The sequence below is a fragment of the Vidua chalybeata genome, chromosome 2 (genome assembly GCF_026979565.1).
Source record: "Vidua chalybeata isolate OUT-0048 chromosome 2, bVidCha1 merged haplotype, whole genome shotgun sequence".
Taxonomy (NCBI): Eukaryota; Metazoa; Chordata; class Aves; order Passeriformes; family Viduidae; genus Vidua; species Vidua chalybeata.
Genome location: NC_071531.1, coordinates 79,517,607 through 79,535,602, shown reverse-complemented (window position 1 = coordinate 79,535,602; position 17,996 = coordinate 79,517,607). Strand labels below are relative to the sequence as shown.

Sequence of the window (17,996 nt, the reverse complement as noted above, 5' to 3'; positions counted from 1 at the left end):
TACCCCTTTAGCATAGTGGCCTGTCATGGACTTGTGGAATACAGGGTGTGCTCATCTCAGCCTGATTCATGGTCTTTCCTGAAAAGGGAGAACTCTGAGTTTAGACCCTCTGAAGCTAAAGCAGGAATTAAGTCTCAGTCTCTCACTTACTGCAGTCTCCTGTCAACAGAACATTGCACTTGACTTCGGATCCTTCATCTCTTCCTTATCATTCATGCTGACCTGCACACCACCAGTGCTTTGAGCCTCCCAGCTGGAGCTTTTCCCAGAAGAACCTGGGTAAAAGTGCCCTTCTCATGAAAAGCATCTGATAGTGCAAGTCCATCTTGTTTCTGTCTCAGCAGACAGGGGACACTAAAATCCAAAGTGGCACTAATGATTTTTAGGCCTCTGCAAGGGTCAGATGGCATCAGAAAAAGGGACTTACAAAATCAGTATTGGACCCTTTTTCTTCTGCCCAAGATTAGATGTAATTTATGTTTTTAGGAACTTCTCTGTGATGACAATTTCCACATCTGGGGTTTAAGATATAGAAGCCACAGTTTTCCAGCAATATGAACAATGTATTTCCTCACCATATAAATAATTTGTTTGCTTATTTATTTAATGGCTTTCTCTTGTGCATAAACCCAGATTAACTGAACCCTAAGCACATCCTAGGAGTATCTCGCCCCATAAGTAAACTCATTTATCAGTGCATAAATAAGATACCTCTTACAGTCATTCATCCTGTTCATCTCTGCCCATAACATCTGGTGAGCCAAGGGTGACTGTGTTGCTAACACATGAACCTCAGTAAATACAGACGTTATATTATATTTTTAGCATCAGTTGCCAGCTTCTCCTTCTGACAGTCCATAATACTTTGTATATACTTTCAGCAAATCAGTCTCTTTTCAGAGCTTGGCATTTCTCAGCTTGTCTGTGGCAGAATTTTGTGCACCATGAACAGGGCCCAGTGCACGTGGTGCTGTAGGAGCAATCAGTGAAATTATGCAAATGGGTCTCTTTCTGTTTTGTGGCCCTGCAGAGCTCTAATGTATCAATCTCACAGGAAAAACTCATCTTTCCTTCTAAGGGAAAACAGCTGTGGCTGTAAAAACAGATCTGATATTAGCATACCTGCCAGTATTTAGGACTATATGGCTGCAGGACAATAAGTTTGAGATGGCTCATCTTCCCCTCATGTGGATAGTTCAGTTCCTGAAATTGGAAGGGAAGTAGAGTTCCTTTGCCGTGATTCTCAGAGGTGTTGACCCACCTGTCTCCTGCCAGTGTTTGTCCTGCAATTGCCATGCTGATCCAATCCTTTTTAGGTGGCTTATGGATGTTGATTTAATACCTACTGGACTGGTTGGAGGAATGGCTTGATTTTATGTTCCTGTTGGGAACTAAAATATAAATTAATCTGTTGTATGAAAATACCTTGACTGTATACCTGCCAGATAACTGAGATGTGTTGCTAGGCAGTTGCAGGTCTTGGGAACATTCTGCCATCAGATCAATGATTGTGGTCACTTCTGTGCTGTCACCTAAAAGGCCTAAATGATACATCATTTCAAGTTACATCAGGTGGTCTTCATTGCACAAAGCACTGTTCATGGTCAACAGCTGTCCTGCCCTCCGTGCAAAATTAAGAAGTGAATGCACAGTGAACACCCCCACACAGGGTCAGTTATATTCACTAGGAGTGAGGCACTTTGGCAGAGAGCCTGTGATGGAGCTGTTTTGGAGATGCAGAACTCAATTTCCTATGGCAGTCAAGAACTGTTGCATCCCTCTGACTTTATTTATGCTAAAAGATAGGCCATAGCTTCCTACGGAAACACTTCCTGCTTGGGAGGAGACGTGTGAGCTGGCATAGTAAGTAAAAGTAACATGACTACATCAGAGAAAATTTTTTGGTAGGCTGGGACATAAATCTCTGTCCATCCGCAGAAGAGACAATGTCAACAGAATTGCTTTGTGTCCTAGGCTCTCCTGAATGATCCACTCTATATCGGACTGAAACACAAGAGGGTTCGTGGGAAGCAGTACGACGAACTGATTGATGAGTTTATGCAGGCAGTTACCAACAAGTAAGTGGGGTTATATACATGCCTCCTCCGGGCTGCTTCCATTTAAGAACAAATGTTGCAACTCCTGAAATAAACATCAGTATAATTGATCATCCAAGCAAAGGAAGGTCATTTCAATGCAAGTCTCCTGGGTGGTCTGCAAATGACTCTTTATGCTTGAGCACTCTGTGTCAAAAATATTTGTCTTCAGAGAACTGAAATGGGACTGACTATAAGCATTTCCTATCCACATAGGCCAGAGGTGTCAAACATATGTCCTGTGGGCTGGATCTGGCCTCTGTCATGTATTTATGAGCCTCATTCAGCATAGTCAGAACCTAAACTTTGGTTTGTTTACACGTTAGAAAGGAAGTTTCTAGCTCTTGCCATTGTGAAGGAAATCATTTAAATGGAAATGGCATGTTCCTTTACACAGTGTGGAGTCTGCAGACTGCCTCTCTATGGCTTTGTCAAAAATAGGAATTTTCCTGCTGGTATTTAAGCCTGTGGAGTGAGAAGGCCAGGATTATAAGTATGGGACAGACCAGCTGCATACTTCCATTCATACTCACTAAGTGGGATAGAGGGTCTCTGATGTACCAGGAAGTTTAATATGGAAGAGCAGAACTACCACCTCAGCCCTGTGCACCACTCTCTCTGAAAAATAAAAGAAAATGTATTAAACTCTCCATGAAGATCCAAGGAGATTATCATAAGAAGGAATGTGAGGACAATTGTTAAGGAAAAAAGACCCATATTTGGAAAACTACAAGCTCCTAAGCAGCTTTTTTTGCCTTTCCTAAAGCTGCAGATGATACTGATAAGGAGCAGCAGAGAGCTGCAGTCTGCCTGATTGCCAAGCTGCTGCCTGTCTTTTCTTCCCAGTGAAGGAGCTATGTTTGACCCTCCCTCTGTGTCTCCAGGCAGCTGTATGTGTGTGTGTGTTCCTGCACGAAGGGGAGGGAGTGGGTGGTACATGTGTCATCACCTCACAGTTCCCTGTCCCCCTGGAGGCAGGAGGCACCATGAGCAGTGTCTGACACAGCACCTCCCCATCCACTGAGAAGGATGGGTTTACACATGGTATGAGTGCCCAGCTGGCTGTGGGTGGAGGAAATAGAGACAGAAATGCAGAGGACTACCAGTCACAGCTGAACCTTCTTTATATTTGATAAAGAATCTTGACTGAAATGTCATTCGATTACATTGTAATATTATGTTAGATGCTTTGTGCATTATCTAGTGGGAAGAAATTCTTAGAGGCCAGAAAGCTGGTAAAACACAACTAGGAAATCACAAGAGACAAGTAGAAACGATTTAAGAGTCATCAGGGTTGATTTGTGGGGGTTTTGTTTATTTTCATTATAGTCACTAATTAATCCTTCAGGGAAACCCTAACCTGCTTTTTTTTTTCTGGCCAGAAGACAATGGGGCTATTGCAGTGTTGGGGTTGATGATAGAATGGGAACAATAGAATGAGAAAGCAGATGATGGTGTCAGCCATCATAAATTTGGCTCTGAGATTTATGCTTGTGGTTTTAAATGCAAAGCTCATTGCACCCACTAAAGACAATTTGCCTTTTCCATGCTTGCTGTTGGAGAGGAAGGATTGGCTGTTATTTTCCTGTGTTTAGTTTACATGAACTAATCTCCACATTGAAGGGAGAAGACCGTGAAACAATGAACTCTTATCTTGGGAGTCTGTGAAGTCATGTCTAATGCTTTCATCCAATACTTGGTAATCAAGTTCCTGGGGCCCCTGTCCTCACTTTTCTATTTCCCTTAACCAGGATGAATTCCTTGAACACAGTAAGGCCCCTGAAAGTTCTCAGCAAAGTGGGGCTGGGAAATTCTGCTTTGCACTTCTCCATTCACATCTGTAAAGTATTTGGAGATCCTAGAGCAGAAGGAGCCATTACTGTATTATCATTCTGACCACCAGCATACTTTAAAGCATTGTAGGGGTGTGATCCTTATGCAGTCTGGGCTAGTGAATAATCCTGCTATCAGCCTGGGTTTGGCAAACTCATATGAAGCAGGTTCATTTGGTCTCAAATTTCCACTGGAATGATTGGATTCAACCCAGTAGGAGCTCTCACTTCTGTTACAAAAGGAAGCAGAAATTGTTCAGAAGGTCAAGAACATGCTGCTTTATTGTAGCTTACTTCCACTTTTTGAGGCAACCTGTGAGTATGAGCTGCTGCAATCTCTTATGTAAGTCTGTAATGTCACATGCAAATTCAGTTACTTGGGGAGGAACCTTTGGGGTTTTTGCCACAAATCCCTTGTAATTTGGGGGTTTCCTTTTCATCTTGATATTCATGCAGAAATTCTGTCTACTTCCTGAGGGTACTTTAACTTCTTATGGAAACCATTTGTCAGTTCCTCTGGAGAGGTACCTCCCACCCTATCAAAGCACTGCTGGCTCAAGGGACATTTGTCACTGAAGTGGAATGTGTTGGAGCCCACAAAAAAAGCCAAGGGAGTGAAGATTTAATCTTCTAATGGAATAATAATATCAAACAGATGTTAAATTTCTGTTGCTGGAGACCCATAGAGTCAGTAGAAAGGACTCCTGGTCTCATAGTACTCACCTAGTAATGAAATGAGGTGTGTGCCAGAGGCTTCAGAGTTAGCAGTTCCAATATTTTGAAATAAAGTGTGGGTACCCTGCTCAATTTTAGGAAGAAAAGCTCTTTCTGGAACAGCTGGATAAATTTTTGTGTTTTCCTGCTACCTAAACCACCATTCATTACTCTTTCACCTAAAATATGTGAAATGACTAAGCTCTTTAACAACAGCTCTAAGCTATGCCTTTTGCTCCTCTTGGGAAGCAGCTACATGCAAGATTTGGCCCATTGAGCCTACCCGTGTCTGAATGAAGTAGCCTGACAAATTGCGGTTTTCTCACAGTGAGCAGCAATATGCTTCACATGGGAAAATGCACTGCTTCAGTTTTCCATCTGCTCAGTTACTGTGGCAAAGGACAAGTCAGTTTTGCTCTTAACCTGGTACATTTCTTTAGGCTGAAACAAGTATTCACCTAAAGTGTCCAAGGACTATAATCGCAATAAACCCCAGAGTTTCTGGGGCGTGAATATCTCATCAAATTAATGCGTGTGTAGCTTTCATCATGCTCCAAGGGGCCAGACTTGTCCCAAAACTCCAGCCTCCATTTAGAGCTCTAGCCTCAGTCGCTGGCTGGTAGATGTGGAATGTGCAAGGCTGAGACTCTACGAGATGCAGTTCCCCATGCCAGCAAACCGTGTCACAAAAGCCTCATTAACCTGTCATAACTTCACTCCCCTTTCCTTTCCCAGGAGTGCTTATTAACAGAGTGACCAGGGGAGCAAGCTTTCTGTCAGCCTGTGCCATAAGGCAGAGCACAAAAGGCATCAGGAGATCAAGTGTTCAGTTTCTCAGATGGAAAAATAAAGATACCTCTACTGAGTTTCTTTTTCCTTGTGTATGTTGCATACCTGATTTCTCTTTGCCTAATGCCTTCCCAGTACTTTTTACCCACAAACATACCAAGCCAGGTTTCATGTGCTCTTCAACAATCTTCTTTTTGAAAAGAAGCCACCTCTGTTCCAGCAGTTCTCCAGGGTCATGGATCACAAATTCACAGGCACTTTCCAGAAACAAAACCACCAGTACAGGTATGCCCCCATGTTATTTCTTCACATGCTCTGGTTAACTTGGCTAATTGATCCTGAAAGATTAGACTTTATTTTCTAAGCACCAGTATCTAGGCACTGACAGGCTTCAAAAAAGCCGTCACATGTACTGCTAACACTCAAAGTCACTCCCTAGCATCTGTGTGTCTCTTAGGAGGCCTGCACACTGTCACTAGTGCCCTGGGCATCATGTAGACCACATCCAGCCCTCATGGAACACAAGGTGGATATTCTCCTTGCCCATTTACCCCAGTTACCGTGGCCAGAGGGACTCTGACACCATTCATGAGGGAGAAGTGATGGTGATGGGAAGAGCCACCCCAGCTGTCCATTGTCCTGGCTTGATGTGAGATAAGATCATCAGCCAGCATCTGTAATCTGCTTTAGGACACTGGACGATATTTTAAGTCAAGGAACAATATTTAGGTCTCATTAGCTTGATTTTCTGCTACTGAGGAATGACTGCGCTCCAGATGTGCTGCTAGGGATCACTGTGGGTTTTATTACCATGAGTTCAAATCCTTTGGGGTAATGCAGTTACAGATGTCACAAAGCCCTCTGCTCTAGGCTTTTGTCTGGGCTTTTCTACCTATGCCAGATGAACCACAGCAGTTTCAGTAAGATGCAGCTGGAGAAGCTCTCTTTGTGCAGAAGATACAGGGTGGGGCTCTGCTCCTTGTTGTGTGCTAGAAGGTAGCTCAAGGCTACATCTGAGAGTCAGCGCTAATTTGGTTGCATCTCCTTCTTTTGGCCTGCTCCTGAGGAGCCCTGTAGCTCCAGCTGCAGTCCTTCCTCTTGCCAACTGCAAGCAGGATGATGTCATTTTGCATAAAAGCACTAGAATGATCATACCAGCCATTAGTGCTGGTCTTAGTGCTTGAAAGGCACGAGATTGGATGTGCAGAATAGTTGTTTGAAGGTTTTTCCTTAAAAAGAATATAATGAAAGTTGACTATCAACTTTCAAGATTCTTTTTTCCCCCAAGAACTTTGTAATCTATCTTCATTTTGCCCCTCACCCTGTTTCTAACAGTAGCTCATAGCAGATGCCCTGGCATATGACTAAGAACAGCAATCCTTAGCACATCCCCCAGTTTCCAAAATGTACAATTCTGGGATTTCCTGATATCTTTGTGCTTCAAGAGGTGCTTTTATTGATGCAGCACTCACTGAATCCACAGCAGGCTCTGTGCCTCAGAGCATGGTGGCTATGTTTATGTTGGCAGAAACCCAGTGAGACTCCAGCCCAATGTTAGAAATTGTCTGTAGCCTAAGATGATGGTGAGGGAGGCAGCAGGTCCTGTGGGGTTTGTGATACAGTTCCCTAGCATGGGATTTCTAAACCCAGGACCCAGACTTCTTAAGTTTGTATTGGCTCCAGGGTCTCCCTGGAGAACAACCTCAGATCTCTCAGCCTGTCTTAAGTAGGAGAGATGTTCCAGCCCTTTGATCATCTTCATAGCCTCCTCTGGATCCACTCGAGCAGGTCCACATTCTTCTTGTGCTGGAGTCCCCAGAGCAGGATGCTGGATCCAGGTGGGTTTTCAGGAGGGACATAATCCCCTTCCTTGCCCTGCTGCCCACATTGCTTTGCATGCAGCCCAGGACACAGTTGGCTTTCTGGGCTGGGAGTATATTCAGTTCTCCATCCAGCAATACCACCAAGTCCTTCTCCACAGGGCTGCTCCCAGCTGGCCTCTTGAGGAGGTGCCTGACCAAACTGACCTCTAGCCTGTGGCCAGGAATTGTATGGCAGAGTACTGCTGGTCTGACAAGAAGCCTGACAAGTATCATAGTAACAATTTAACACTAAGATTGGCCTCAGGACACCAGAGAGACTCAGGTTCTAGTCTTGTTTTACTTGCTTGAATGGACTTTGTTTTTCCAATCTTAAATGCTGAGCATGTGCCAAGCATGATATTTTTCTGATGATGGGCATCTTTACAGATAATTTAGTTTTTCTTGGAAATCAGAATTTGGTTGCTGGTGTTTCAAGCAGCAATAAGATGACAAGGGCAAGTACAACTTGTTTCTTCTCTGCCTGGTTTTATCTAAGACTATGAAAAGGAGCTGCGACTCCTCAGAGCAGATGCCTTGCATCATGAATGGCTGAAAGCAGTGCTATACAATGTTAAATTCAGACAAGAACTAGAATTTTTTCTTGTTATTCTTTCCATAAAGAATCAGGATCTTCTTGCCAATACTGGGGTTTGTTTGTTTGTGGGGTTTTTTTTGTTTGTTTTGGGGTTTTTTTGGGGTTTTTTTGTTTGTTTGTTTGTTTGTTTGTTTGCATGCATGTAAGAATGCATTATACTCCCTTCTCATTGCCAAAAAAAAACCCCTTTTGATACTGGTCAGCAAAGGCACTGCACAGGTCCTCAGGCCACCCTTGAAGTTCTGACTTGGGCAGTTTTGGTCAGATGCTTCTCAAATGGTAACTGCTGTCTCATGAATTTTTTCCTCTTTGACCTCATGGCTTATAATGAGTCTGAATGAACTCAAAGAGGTACATACAAATGAGGATGAAAGAAAAAATTGCATAATGAGATTATTTAGGCAACTGAGAAGTCTCTTGAATAATGAATCTAAAAGCAATGTAATAATTGCTCCTTTTCTGGGATTCATGCTCTTTTGTTCTACAATTTTGTTCCACCACTTGTTCCAAGTGGTCATCCAAGAGAAATGTGTATCATTCTCTGCAGGGGGTACAGACTTTGCTGAGAGCATCTTTTCTCTTGGAACAGCCCAGGGGTTCTGTGTAGATCTAGGTGGATTGTAACAGTACCAGAACAACAATTCAGCGATAAACAAAGCATGAATCCTATGTTTGTGTGTTTCCCAGGAAAAGGGATCAATTCTTAATAAAGATTTTCAGGTGATAATTTTTAAAATAGGCTTATAATATTAAATGTGTTCAGCTCCTAGAGTCATCCTTCATTAGGGTGACAGTTTGTACTATTATTCTAATCAATAGTGTATTGTTTCATTGAAAGTACTGTTTGTACAAGATTTGCTAGGCAAAGGCTGGAGATTGGACTAAAATGAGTGTATGGGACCATTCTATAAAACATTTCCCAGTGAGGCTATTTTCACAGGAAGATTTGTGCAAGGTATGAGAGCCAGAATTTGGGTCATTATTTGTGGCACAAAACCATGAAATAAGCAAACTAATGAAACAGCAATATAATCTTTGCCTGAAAGACTGGTAATTTTTTTTTGGATGAGGAAGAACTGACAAAGTGTATCTTTTTGTTTCCAATTCTATAAAATGGGTAAATTAATTCCAGAGGTGGCAGAGAACAGGATCCCCCAGATGGTGGTCTGGCAGCCAACAGGAGACATGGTGACAGTATTAAATAATGCCTCTTGTAGTGTAACCAGTTACACGTTTCAGCATGTCTGAATTCTTTCAAAAACACCTCTGTCCAAGGATCCTTCTTGACAGCCTACAGATGTAAGAATGACTCATGCTGAGGGGAAAGCTCCAGTTCCACAAGGAGACATAGAACTGCAGAGATCCCACAAAATGCAACCTGCAATGTGCTCAAGAGGAATGGCAACGCTTTGAGCCCAAAACCATTCAAAAAATAAAATCTTCCCTTTTTTGAAAGGGAGATAAAAACTGAGAAATGGGAGAAACCACACTGGACCATGGCACTTGCTCAGTTTCAATGTACTTTGTCAGTCTGAAATCCTGACAGTGTACATTTAAGCTTTCCTTTTAGAGAGAGGCAGTCAGATCCTGGCTGTTGAACTACTCATGTCCCAAGCCAAGAAGGTCATAGAATGCTCTAGAGAAGATGAATCATTGACAGCCAGGATGAGATTGCTGGAGAGAACCTTAGCTGGCTATGCCTTTCCTGGACTGGAAAACATTCAGTCCTGATGTGACCTGCTGATCTGCTTCCAAATCTCCTTCAGGGCTCTCAGCTGAAAGTTAGGAGATGAGTCACATGGATCAGTGGAAGAATCTGTAAGAACTGACTACAAACCAGGTAGACTGACCTCAAGAATCTCTTCCTATCACAGCAGTTTTGCAGATCTCTCTGCAGGGCCAGCATCAATTCTTGCTTCAAATTTAAGAATATTTAAATGTCTTGGAAGGGATCTTCAGAAATCCTTGTTCAAATACTCACTTTATGAACACTTTTTCTATTAAAAGGCATCCTGCACCTGTAGACAGCAAGTATGTGAGAACTAACTAGAACTGCATTCACATCAGATGTCACATATTAAACAGAACAGAACGTTCAACAAAAGCATACCTCATTAAAAATGATTCCTCCAAAGGAATTTATTAATTTTGGTTTCTTTGTGGGAAATACAATGTTTCCAATTAAATACAATTTTGCAAAATCAGTTTTCATTTTAAAACATTATGACGGGGAAGACTGGCCAGTATAATTTGCTTCATCAAGTACTTCTCTGCTTGCTGACGGGGGACCACTTGGACACCATACACAAGGGATGGAGCAGGGCAGTTTCTGCAGACATCAACAAAAAAATTGCAAACATTGAAGGGCAGCACAGTATTGCAGTGAAAGGGTGATAAGCCAGTGACCGAAAGGTGTGTGACATATATTTAATATGTTCCCAACCAGATCTTCCTGTGATAATTAGATAATATTAGATTATCTCTCCTAATTTAGGTGTCTAAAGTTAGATATCTAAATTTAGGTTGGTCATCTTAGTCTGCCTTCACAGTCACTCTGAAGAAAGAGGCATCTCCAGAGATGTTATCTACTTCAATTTTTCACTTAGACTAGTTGAAAGAAGTTGCTACTGGATATGCCCTTTCTCTCCATGGTCTGAGAGGGCAGTCAGAATTGTCCAGCTGGGCAATACACAGCTGGGCATTACACAACCAAATTTTAGTTATGTAAAGGTAGTGCAAGAAATTGCATTCTGCACTGCGTTTTATTGGCTGGATTCCAAAACATGTAGCAGCTCTCAGGACACCCTTTTCCTTTGCAGTACCAAGTATTCTCCACCTTCTTACCTGAGTTGGACCGTTTCTTAGCTTTGTTGCATATTAAAGGACTTCTGTGCTCTAGTTCCAAGTTGGCTACATTTTACTTTTGGGTGCAACCCAAATTTTCTTTGTAGAGAGCTCTGAATTCCTTTGGGATGAAAGGAATTACACAAATATTGAGATGCTGTGCTGTGGGGGAGGGATAGTAGAACTGACTCATCATGTTGATGCTCACAAAGATGTTACTGCACATGGCCCAGTAGCTGGTTTGTTCAAACTCCTTGCTAAGTTCATCCTTAGCCTACTCTGGTCACCCTTGGATGGAGCACTTTGTGCTGCCACCAAAGTACCACTAGCAAAGGGCAGCAAGATCAACTGGTAGATTTCTAAGACAACTCAGTATCTCAGCTGTCTACTTGTCTTTATTTTCAGTGAATTTGGGTAGCACAAGTTCTTTAAATTTCTCTCAAAACTTCAGTAAGGTGAGTAGCCCTTGAGGACTAAGATCATGATCTGAGATTCCCATCTTTAACTGTGAATCCGAAATACTTGGTTCTTTCATTTAAAGCATCCAGTCATCAGGCCTTACCATGACCAATATGTGGTCTCTATGAATGAAAAGTTTAGTTTTCACGTTATTCCAAGGCTCACATAAGCTCAAAACTGGAGTTCATACTTTAAAAAGCTCAGTAGATGTACTGCAGTGGAAAAGAAAACAATCTTCAAAAAAATACTTTAGTGAGAAGAGCATGCACTGCAACACTGTTCTGCCATACAGAGAAGCAGAAAGAGAAATTAAGTGGTTTTGGGCTACCATACTTCTTTTGTGCTCTGCTTAATTAACAGGGGTCAAAGGTGAAAATAGAAGTAACTTGTGCACTGTCCCATGCTGCAGACCACAAATGTGAAGTGAGGAAGGAATTCACAGAGCGGGCCACATGTACATTAATGCTGGCTGAGATCATTGATTTTGTTAAGCAAGTCAGTAATGTTACTTCCTCAGTGATACCAATAAGTAAGACCGGTGTTAGAGAAATAGTTTCTACAGCAACTGAAGTTGCATAAAAATTTGCTAATTATTTGCTGTGAGATATTAGGAGATGTTCTGGATGCTGTGTCATCTCCCTCTTAGGCATGTTTTCCTTACACACCCAAATGATGAATAAGAGGAACATCCATTAGTAAGCTGATCTTCAACCAGACCAGGTTGCTCAGAGCCCCATCTACCTTTACCCTGAATGTTCCCAGGGATGGGGCATCCACTACCTCTCTGGCAGCTTGTGTCAGTCTTTAACCACCCTCACTGTAAAAAATATTTTCCTTACATCTAGTTTGAATTTACCCTCTTTTAGTTTAAAACTGTTGCCCCTTCTCCTGTTGCTACAGGCCCTACTAAAAGCTCTGTCCCCATTGTGGTCCTTTTCTAAAAGCAAACACAGAGAATGAGAAGCAAGCGATAGAGCCAACCCTTGTCTCTTTTTGAGACCAGGGGGTTTATCAAGCGAGAGATTCTCAGGATGGAAAAATAAAGGAGCATAATGCATGTGCTTATCCTTGTCTCCTTACTGACAGATATAATTGAAGTGGAAAGCAATAATAATAATAAAAAATTCAAGGCTCTTCTAGGAGAGCCTGACTGCCCACACTGTGAGTACCATGAAAAGACCTTTTCATGACAGAAGCCTCAGGTCTCAAATGGAGTATATTTTATCCAGTATCAGTTTCTACACTAAAGCAGGGGTGTTCCACCTCAGATTTCAGTGGCAAAGGAGGAAAGTCTGAATAGAAGATATGTAAGGTGATGCTACATCTAACAAAGTGCAGCTATTTAGAGCCCCTTCACCTGCCTGCAGCCCAGAGGTTGCTAATAGTTGCATTACTCATTCCTTGAGTTTCTCTCACTGCCCTTTCACATTTATGGGTGAGAAACGAGTAATTATGGCCCTTTTAAATTTTATTTGCAAAGCTTTAATGCAGTCTAGAGTCATACAAACTGATGAATGTGTATATATATGGACCACTCTGAATATTACCCAATTTATAAACTGCACACTTCTCCTTGAAATTGCTGGAAATTACTGGACAATTATGGAAAGTTTGCAATTATTTCCTGCCTTTTCACTCTACAGGTCACTAGCTGTCATTGCGTGCTGGTTTCCTGCTAAACAACTCAGTGGAGAAAAACATTTCCAAAAACACAGAAGTGTGGCTGTGAAATCACACCATGAACCACTCAACCCCACCATGAAACACTCACTCTACAGGATCCTACAAGCAGATTTTTTTTCTCATCTTTTGGCCACTTACAGTTGAAGTGGGTCCCTGGTGGTGTCCCTTTAACTGGTGTCCCCTTTGCAGTCAGATTTGCTGTAATGCAGTGTGGCAGCTGAACCACAAAGAGTGTCCCCTTTGCTTTGAGAACCTCCTCTGCAAATACACCACTGAAAACCTCTCATGCCAAAAGTCCAAAGATGCATGCACATGTAGGTATATTAGTACACGTATTAAGAAGCCACTTGAATTATGAATGCAATTTAATCCTGGTGTCCTGGTGACTCCACATTTCTCAGAGTGTGGGCCTTGGGATGGGTGTAATCCCATTTGCTGTTACTGTGCTGCATTTCTGTCATACTTTTATTTCTGCACTACAGTGTCTAGCTACATTGCCTTAGTAAAAGGTGTATATCATGTCCTATTTATCCATTTTAAACTGCCCTTTAACTTGCAGGTACGGTATGAATTGTCTGATCCAGTTTGAAGATTTTGCCAATGTTAACGCTTTTCGTCTCCTCAATAAATACCGCAACAGATACTGTACATTCAATGATGATATTCAGGGTAAGTACTGTTAGGAAAATCAAATTTAACCTTGTCATGAGAAGCAGTGGTTAATATCACAAGACTGTTTATTATACAGTAGTCAGATGTCTGACAAATTTTAGAGTTTACAGAAACATTTAAAAATATAAACAAAAGCTCAGCTATCTGAGTTGAAAAGTGAGTCTCCATTGTTCTTAGGAATTTAGCTGTTCATTGAAGAAACATCCAAGGGAGAAAATGGATCATATGGTTTAGATTATGCAGGTAACTTAGAAAGTTCCATTAATTTTCTATAATTTACCTAAAACAATGATGACGTTTTAACAGCTCTGCAAGGCTTTCTGTTTGCATGAGCCAGGTGGTCATTAGCTGATCCTGGCATTTTCCCTCTATTGTTATCCTCTTTATTACATGCACAAAAATAAAGGTAGACCAGCTTCTTTCCTCTCTGTGGATGCTAACTCTGCAGTAATCTGAGAACAGATCTGTTCTCCCCTAGCGTGGTTAACGTAACTCTTCCAGCGCCAAAGAGAAGTGACAGCAGCGAAGCTTGGGTAATAACAATCAAGTATCCAGGCCCTGAGAGGCTCAGCAGTCAGCAGGATTGCTCAATGCCCACCGGGATGCACTCTGCATTCCGGTCTGATGCTGACTTTGCTTTAAACCTTTGGAAGGGCTGTTTGCCCATTTGACAGGGACAGGATCTTCCCAAGTGTCTACAAACAACCAGTTTTCCTCTGAGTCCCTTCATCTTTTCTTTTGTCTAGTCCTGCTTGAAACATGCAGAAATTTCCAATGTTTGATTTAATTATTTGCAGTCAGTTGGGCTCATCCTCACTTGTACTTGAAAGAGACTGAAAGAAACATCAGTGTTATTTTTCACACAATACTGGTTCTTTTGTGAGCAGACTTACCAGTGCTGTTTCTGCATCTGCTGCTTATCTAACAATATTTGGCAATGTGTATAGCAGCTTCTTCCTATCTGACACAAGGAGTAATATCCTGGTTTGGGGAAATATGGTTGGTGTAGTGGGATGCATGGACCTGCTCAAAGACATTTTCATGAAGAGGGTTTAGAAGCACAGAATCTAAAGGCATTTCAGGGAAGGGCAGATGGATACTCCTGTACAAGACAACTCATCAGGTGTTCTTACCACCCCCAAAAACTTCCAATGGAGAGAGAAGCACAGGAAAAGAAAACCCAGGAGACACGGTTTTGTATTGAAGTATTGAACAGGGGAACCAAGTACTCAGACTACTATGAAGATGGGCAGATGAAGGCCATAATAAGAAGCTGACGTTGTAAAGATTTCTTTTGGATTAGTTGCTCTCTCTGAAAGTGGAAGAGGACTCAGCAGTCAAAAAGAGGCCAGTGATGTAGCAAATCACACATCAGGGGCCTGGATGTAGGTTTTATTGGCAGAACTGGAATGAATGGCAAAGGTTTCTTGGTGAATTTGAAAGGTTTCTTTGATAAAGAGAGGAGAAAAAGAGAATATTAAAGCTAAACTGCATATGCTGAGTGGGAAGCAGCAGACTATTTTTTATCGTTTTCTTTTGGCCATAGGTCATAGCTGAATCAGACAGTTCCTGGTAGTGACTGCCCCAGAGCAGCAAACCAAATGCAGGAGGATGCTGTAAAACAGTATTGTCATAAAATGGACCTTATCTGATCCTCCCCAGTTAGATGCATGTCACCGTGCATAGAAGATGTCAAGTCTCCCGAAAATTCTTTGAAGTCCTGCCTTTTGAAAGAGTAGGATTTTACCTCTTTGTAGTAAACCATGGTTATATTCTCAGATAAAGCATTTTGCTGGCACTGATTTCTCAGTAGTAGATAAGTAAAGAAATCCTGCTGAGCTTTTGCACAACAAGCAAAGAGTCGAAGGAAGCAAGCACCTGTTTGGGCTTTTTTATGGAGCTGTCAGAAAGAAAAGGGAAATCCAAGCTAGGGTTGTAGTCAGAAATTAGTTTTGAGGACCTTTGGAATGCTGAAGGATTGTGGATCTACTCAGTTAACTCTGTTTTGGAGTCATGTCAGAGATAAAAGAATTGAATCTGGGATGAGTAGTCTGATTTACCCACCCTAATATATCCCTCTGTGCCCTCAGATATGAAAAAAGTAGGAAGTGGCATTTTCTCACTTACACCCGCCTGTTCTTTGGGTTTACCTTAGACTCTCTCTTTTCTAACGTGATGATCTTTCATGACTCACCTACTTTAAAAAGTGTTAGAGTTCAATGTAAGTGGTGTTTAAATGATTAATGAGAATTATACAAAGCCTTCTTAATGCAGGCCTGATTAATTTTACTCAAGTGAGACAGGAACAGACCTTCTCAGCCTGAATTATTCCAACTTGTGAGCTGGCAATATTTTAAGTATATTGAATTAAAATCATCTTAGGCACAAGTAGTGCAAGGCCGGTGAGGCCTGAGCTATACTAATTAAACTCACTGACCATTGGTTAGTGGGACTCTGGATATTGTGTGCCCCCACATACACACCCAGATGAGATGAGGAAAAAAGGTATAAATTGCTTCCCTTAAGATCCTTTAGGCCTCCCTGTTGCTGCCCCAGGGCCTACACAAAATTAAAAACAGTTTAAAATATTAATACCTACTTCTTTTTCTTTTGTCTTACAAATTACTGTATTTCCAAATTCATCCTAACCCCAGAGAATGAAGGTGACTCAGACGCCTTCCAGTTGGAGCCAGCCTGCTGATGCTGAGTGGGATGCCTGCCAGGTACCACCAACTGGGACGAGGTGATTGCTTATTCTGAAAGCCATCAGCCTGGGATCTAGGCAGGAGCTGGCTCACAGTGCCCGTGTGTGGGAGCTCCCATTGAGGGAGTGCTTCTCCTTCCTCTAAGGGGGTGATGACATCAGTCCTTTCCCAGCTCTGTCTGGGTTCATGTAAGGGGCAACAGCTTCAATTACAGCTCTGAGGGAGAAAATTGATTGTCACTTCTTCCTTTTTCCCAGTAAAGTACAAGGGCAGGCTCTGAAGCACTTAAGATTAGAGGTACATGAGAAGGCTTTAGCTCCTCCTCTTTCTCTTCCTCCTCTAACGTTGTTCCACTTAGTTGTTCAGTGTTAAACAGAAAGTAGACAACTTAAAAGTCTTAAAAAGTTGTTAAGTCTTAAAAAGTTTTGAATCCTTGAAGCAGGCATCTCTGGATTCCTGCTTCATACAATAAATGACATAAAGCCATTGAAGGCATTAGTTTGGAAGGGGCCTCTGGACATCAGCCAGCCCTCACTCAAATAAAGGGTGATTTCAAACTTAGATCCAAATTTTATATTATTTCAGGTTCCTCAGAGCCTTGTCCAGCCAAATACTTTGCAGTATATACAAGGATGGGTATCCACAATCTCTTTGTGCTACCTCTTCCAAAGTTTTCTCATCTTCCTTGTTAATTTTTTTTTCCTAATATCTGATTGGAATTTTGCTAGATGCAACTTGTGTTCATTGTGCCTCATCTTTTTTTTTTTTTTGTACACCTCTAAGAAGAATCTGGCCTCTTTACAAACACCCCAACCAAGTGTTTACAAACAGAAATTAGATGTCCTCTTAGTCTTCTCCATCCCTTTCAAACCCAAGCTCCTCAGTCATTTTTGTATACCCTGGTCATATTTGTGTCCCTCCTCTGGACTTGCTCCAGTTTGTCATTGTGCTGAAAGTCCCAGATGGGACGTGCTTGTCTAGGGATGACCTCAAAAGTGCTGAAATAGAAAAGATTATCACTTTTTTTGACCTACTGTTGATACAGTCTAGCAGGCTGTTGTCCTTCCATGTCACAAGGGCTTATTCCTGGCTTATCTTCCACTTGCTGTCTGCCATGACCCCAATGTTTTGGTCTGCAAAGCTGCAGGACTTTGCATTTGCCTTTGCTGACCCTCATGAGGTTTCCCTGAGCCCATTTCTCCAGCCTGCTGAGATCCCTGTGAATGACTGTCATACCACCACTGTGTCAATCACTATCCCCAGTTTGTAATCATCCATGAACTTTATGGAAGTTCACTCTGTTTTATATTCTCCATTGTTATGAGAACTTAAATAGTATTGGCCTCTTTGTACCACTGACCACAAACCTTTGAGCCTACCAGCCCAGCCACTTTTTCACCCACTTGTTCAGTCTGTACCTCTCCAGTTTGGCTACAAGGATGTTTTGGGAGGTGATGTCAAAGACCTCATGCAGATCAAGGAAAACATCCAGAGTTCTATTTCCATGATGAGAACTTTAGGCATGCAAAATTACAGCATCTCCATGGACTTTTGCCTATTTAGCAGGGATTGTTCAAGAGACAAAGTCCATGAGACCTGATGAGACGCATCTAAGGATTGATCTGAGGTATGTGGCTAACAGCATTACAAAGTCAGTCTTTTAAAGGTTATGGTGATTGAGGAGATCCTAATTCCTAAATAAAAGACAGATGTCACACCTACCTTCAAGAAAAGTAAAAAGAAAG

General features: G+C 41.9%; 1 protein-coding gene across 4 annotated transcripts in view; it reads left to right on the top strand.

The window, feature by feature from the left end:
• Nucleotides 1–17,996, top strand: part of ME3 (malic enzyme 3) — a 117,302-nt gene that overhangs the window by 87,320 nt on the left and 11,986 nt on the right. For all 4 annotated transcript variants that reach the window (XM_053935004.1, XM_053935001.1, XM_053935003.1 and 1 more), the window contains exons 6-7: nt 1,975–2,078; nt 13,434–13,543. In XM_053935004.1, the coding sequence (XP_053790979.1) occupies nt 1,975–2,078; nt 13,434–13,543 (214 nt within the window). The remainder of the gene's footprint in view (nt 1–1,974; nt 2,079–13,433; nt 13,544–17,996) is intronic.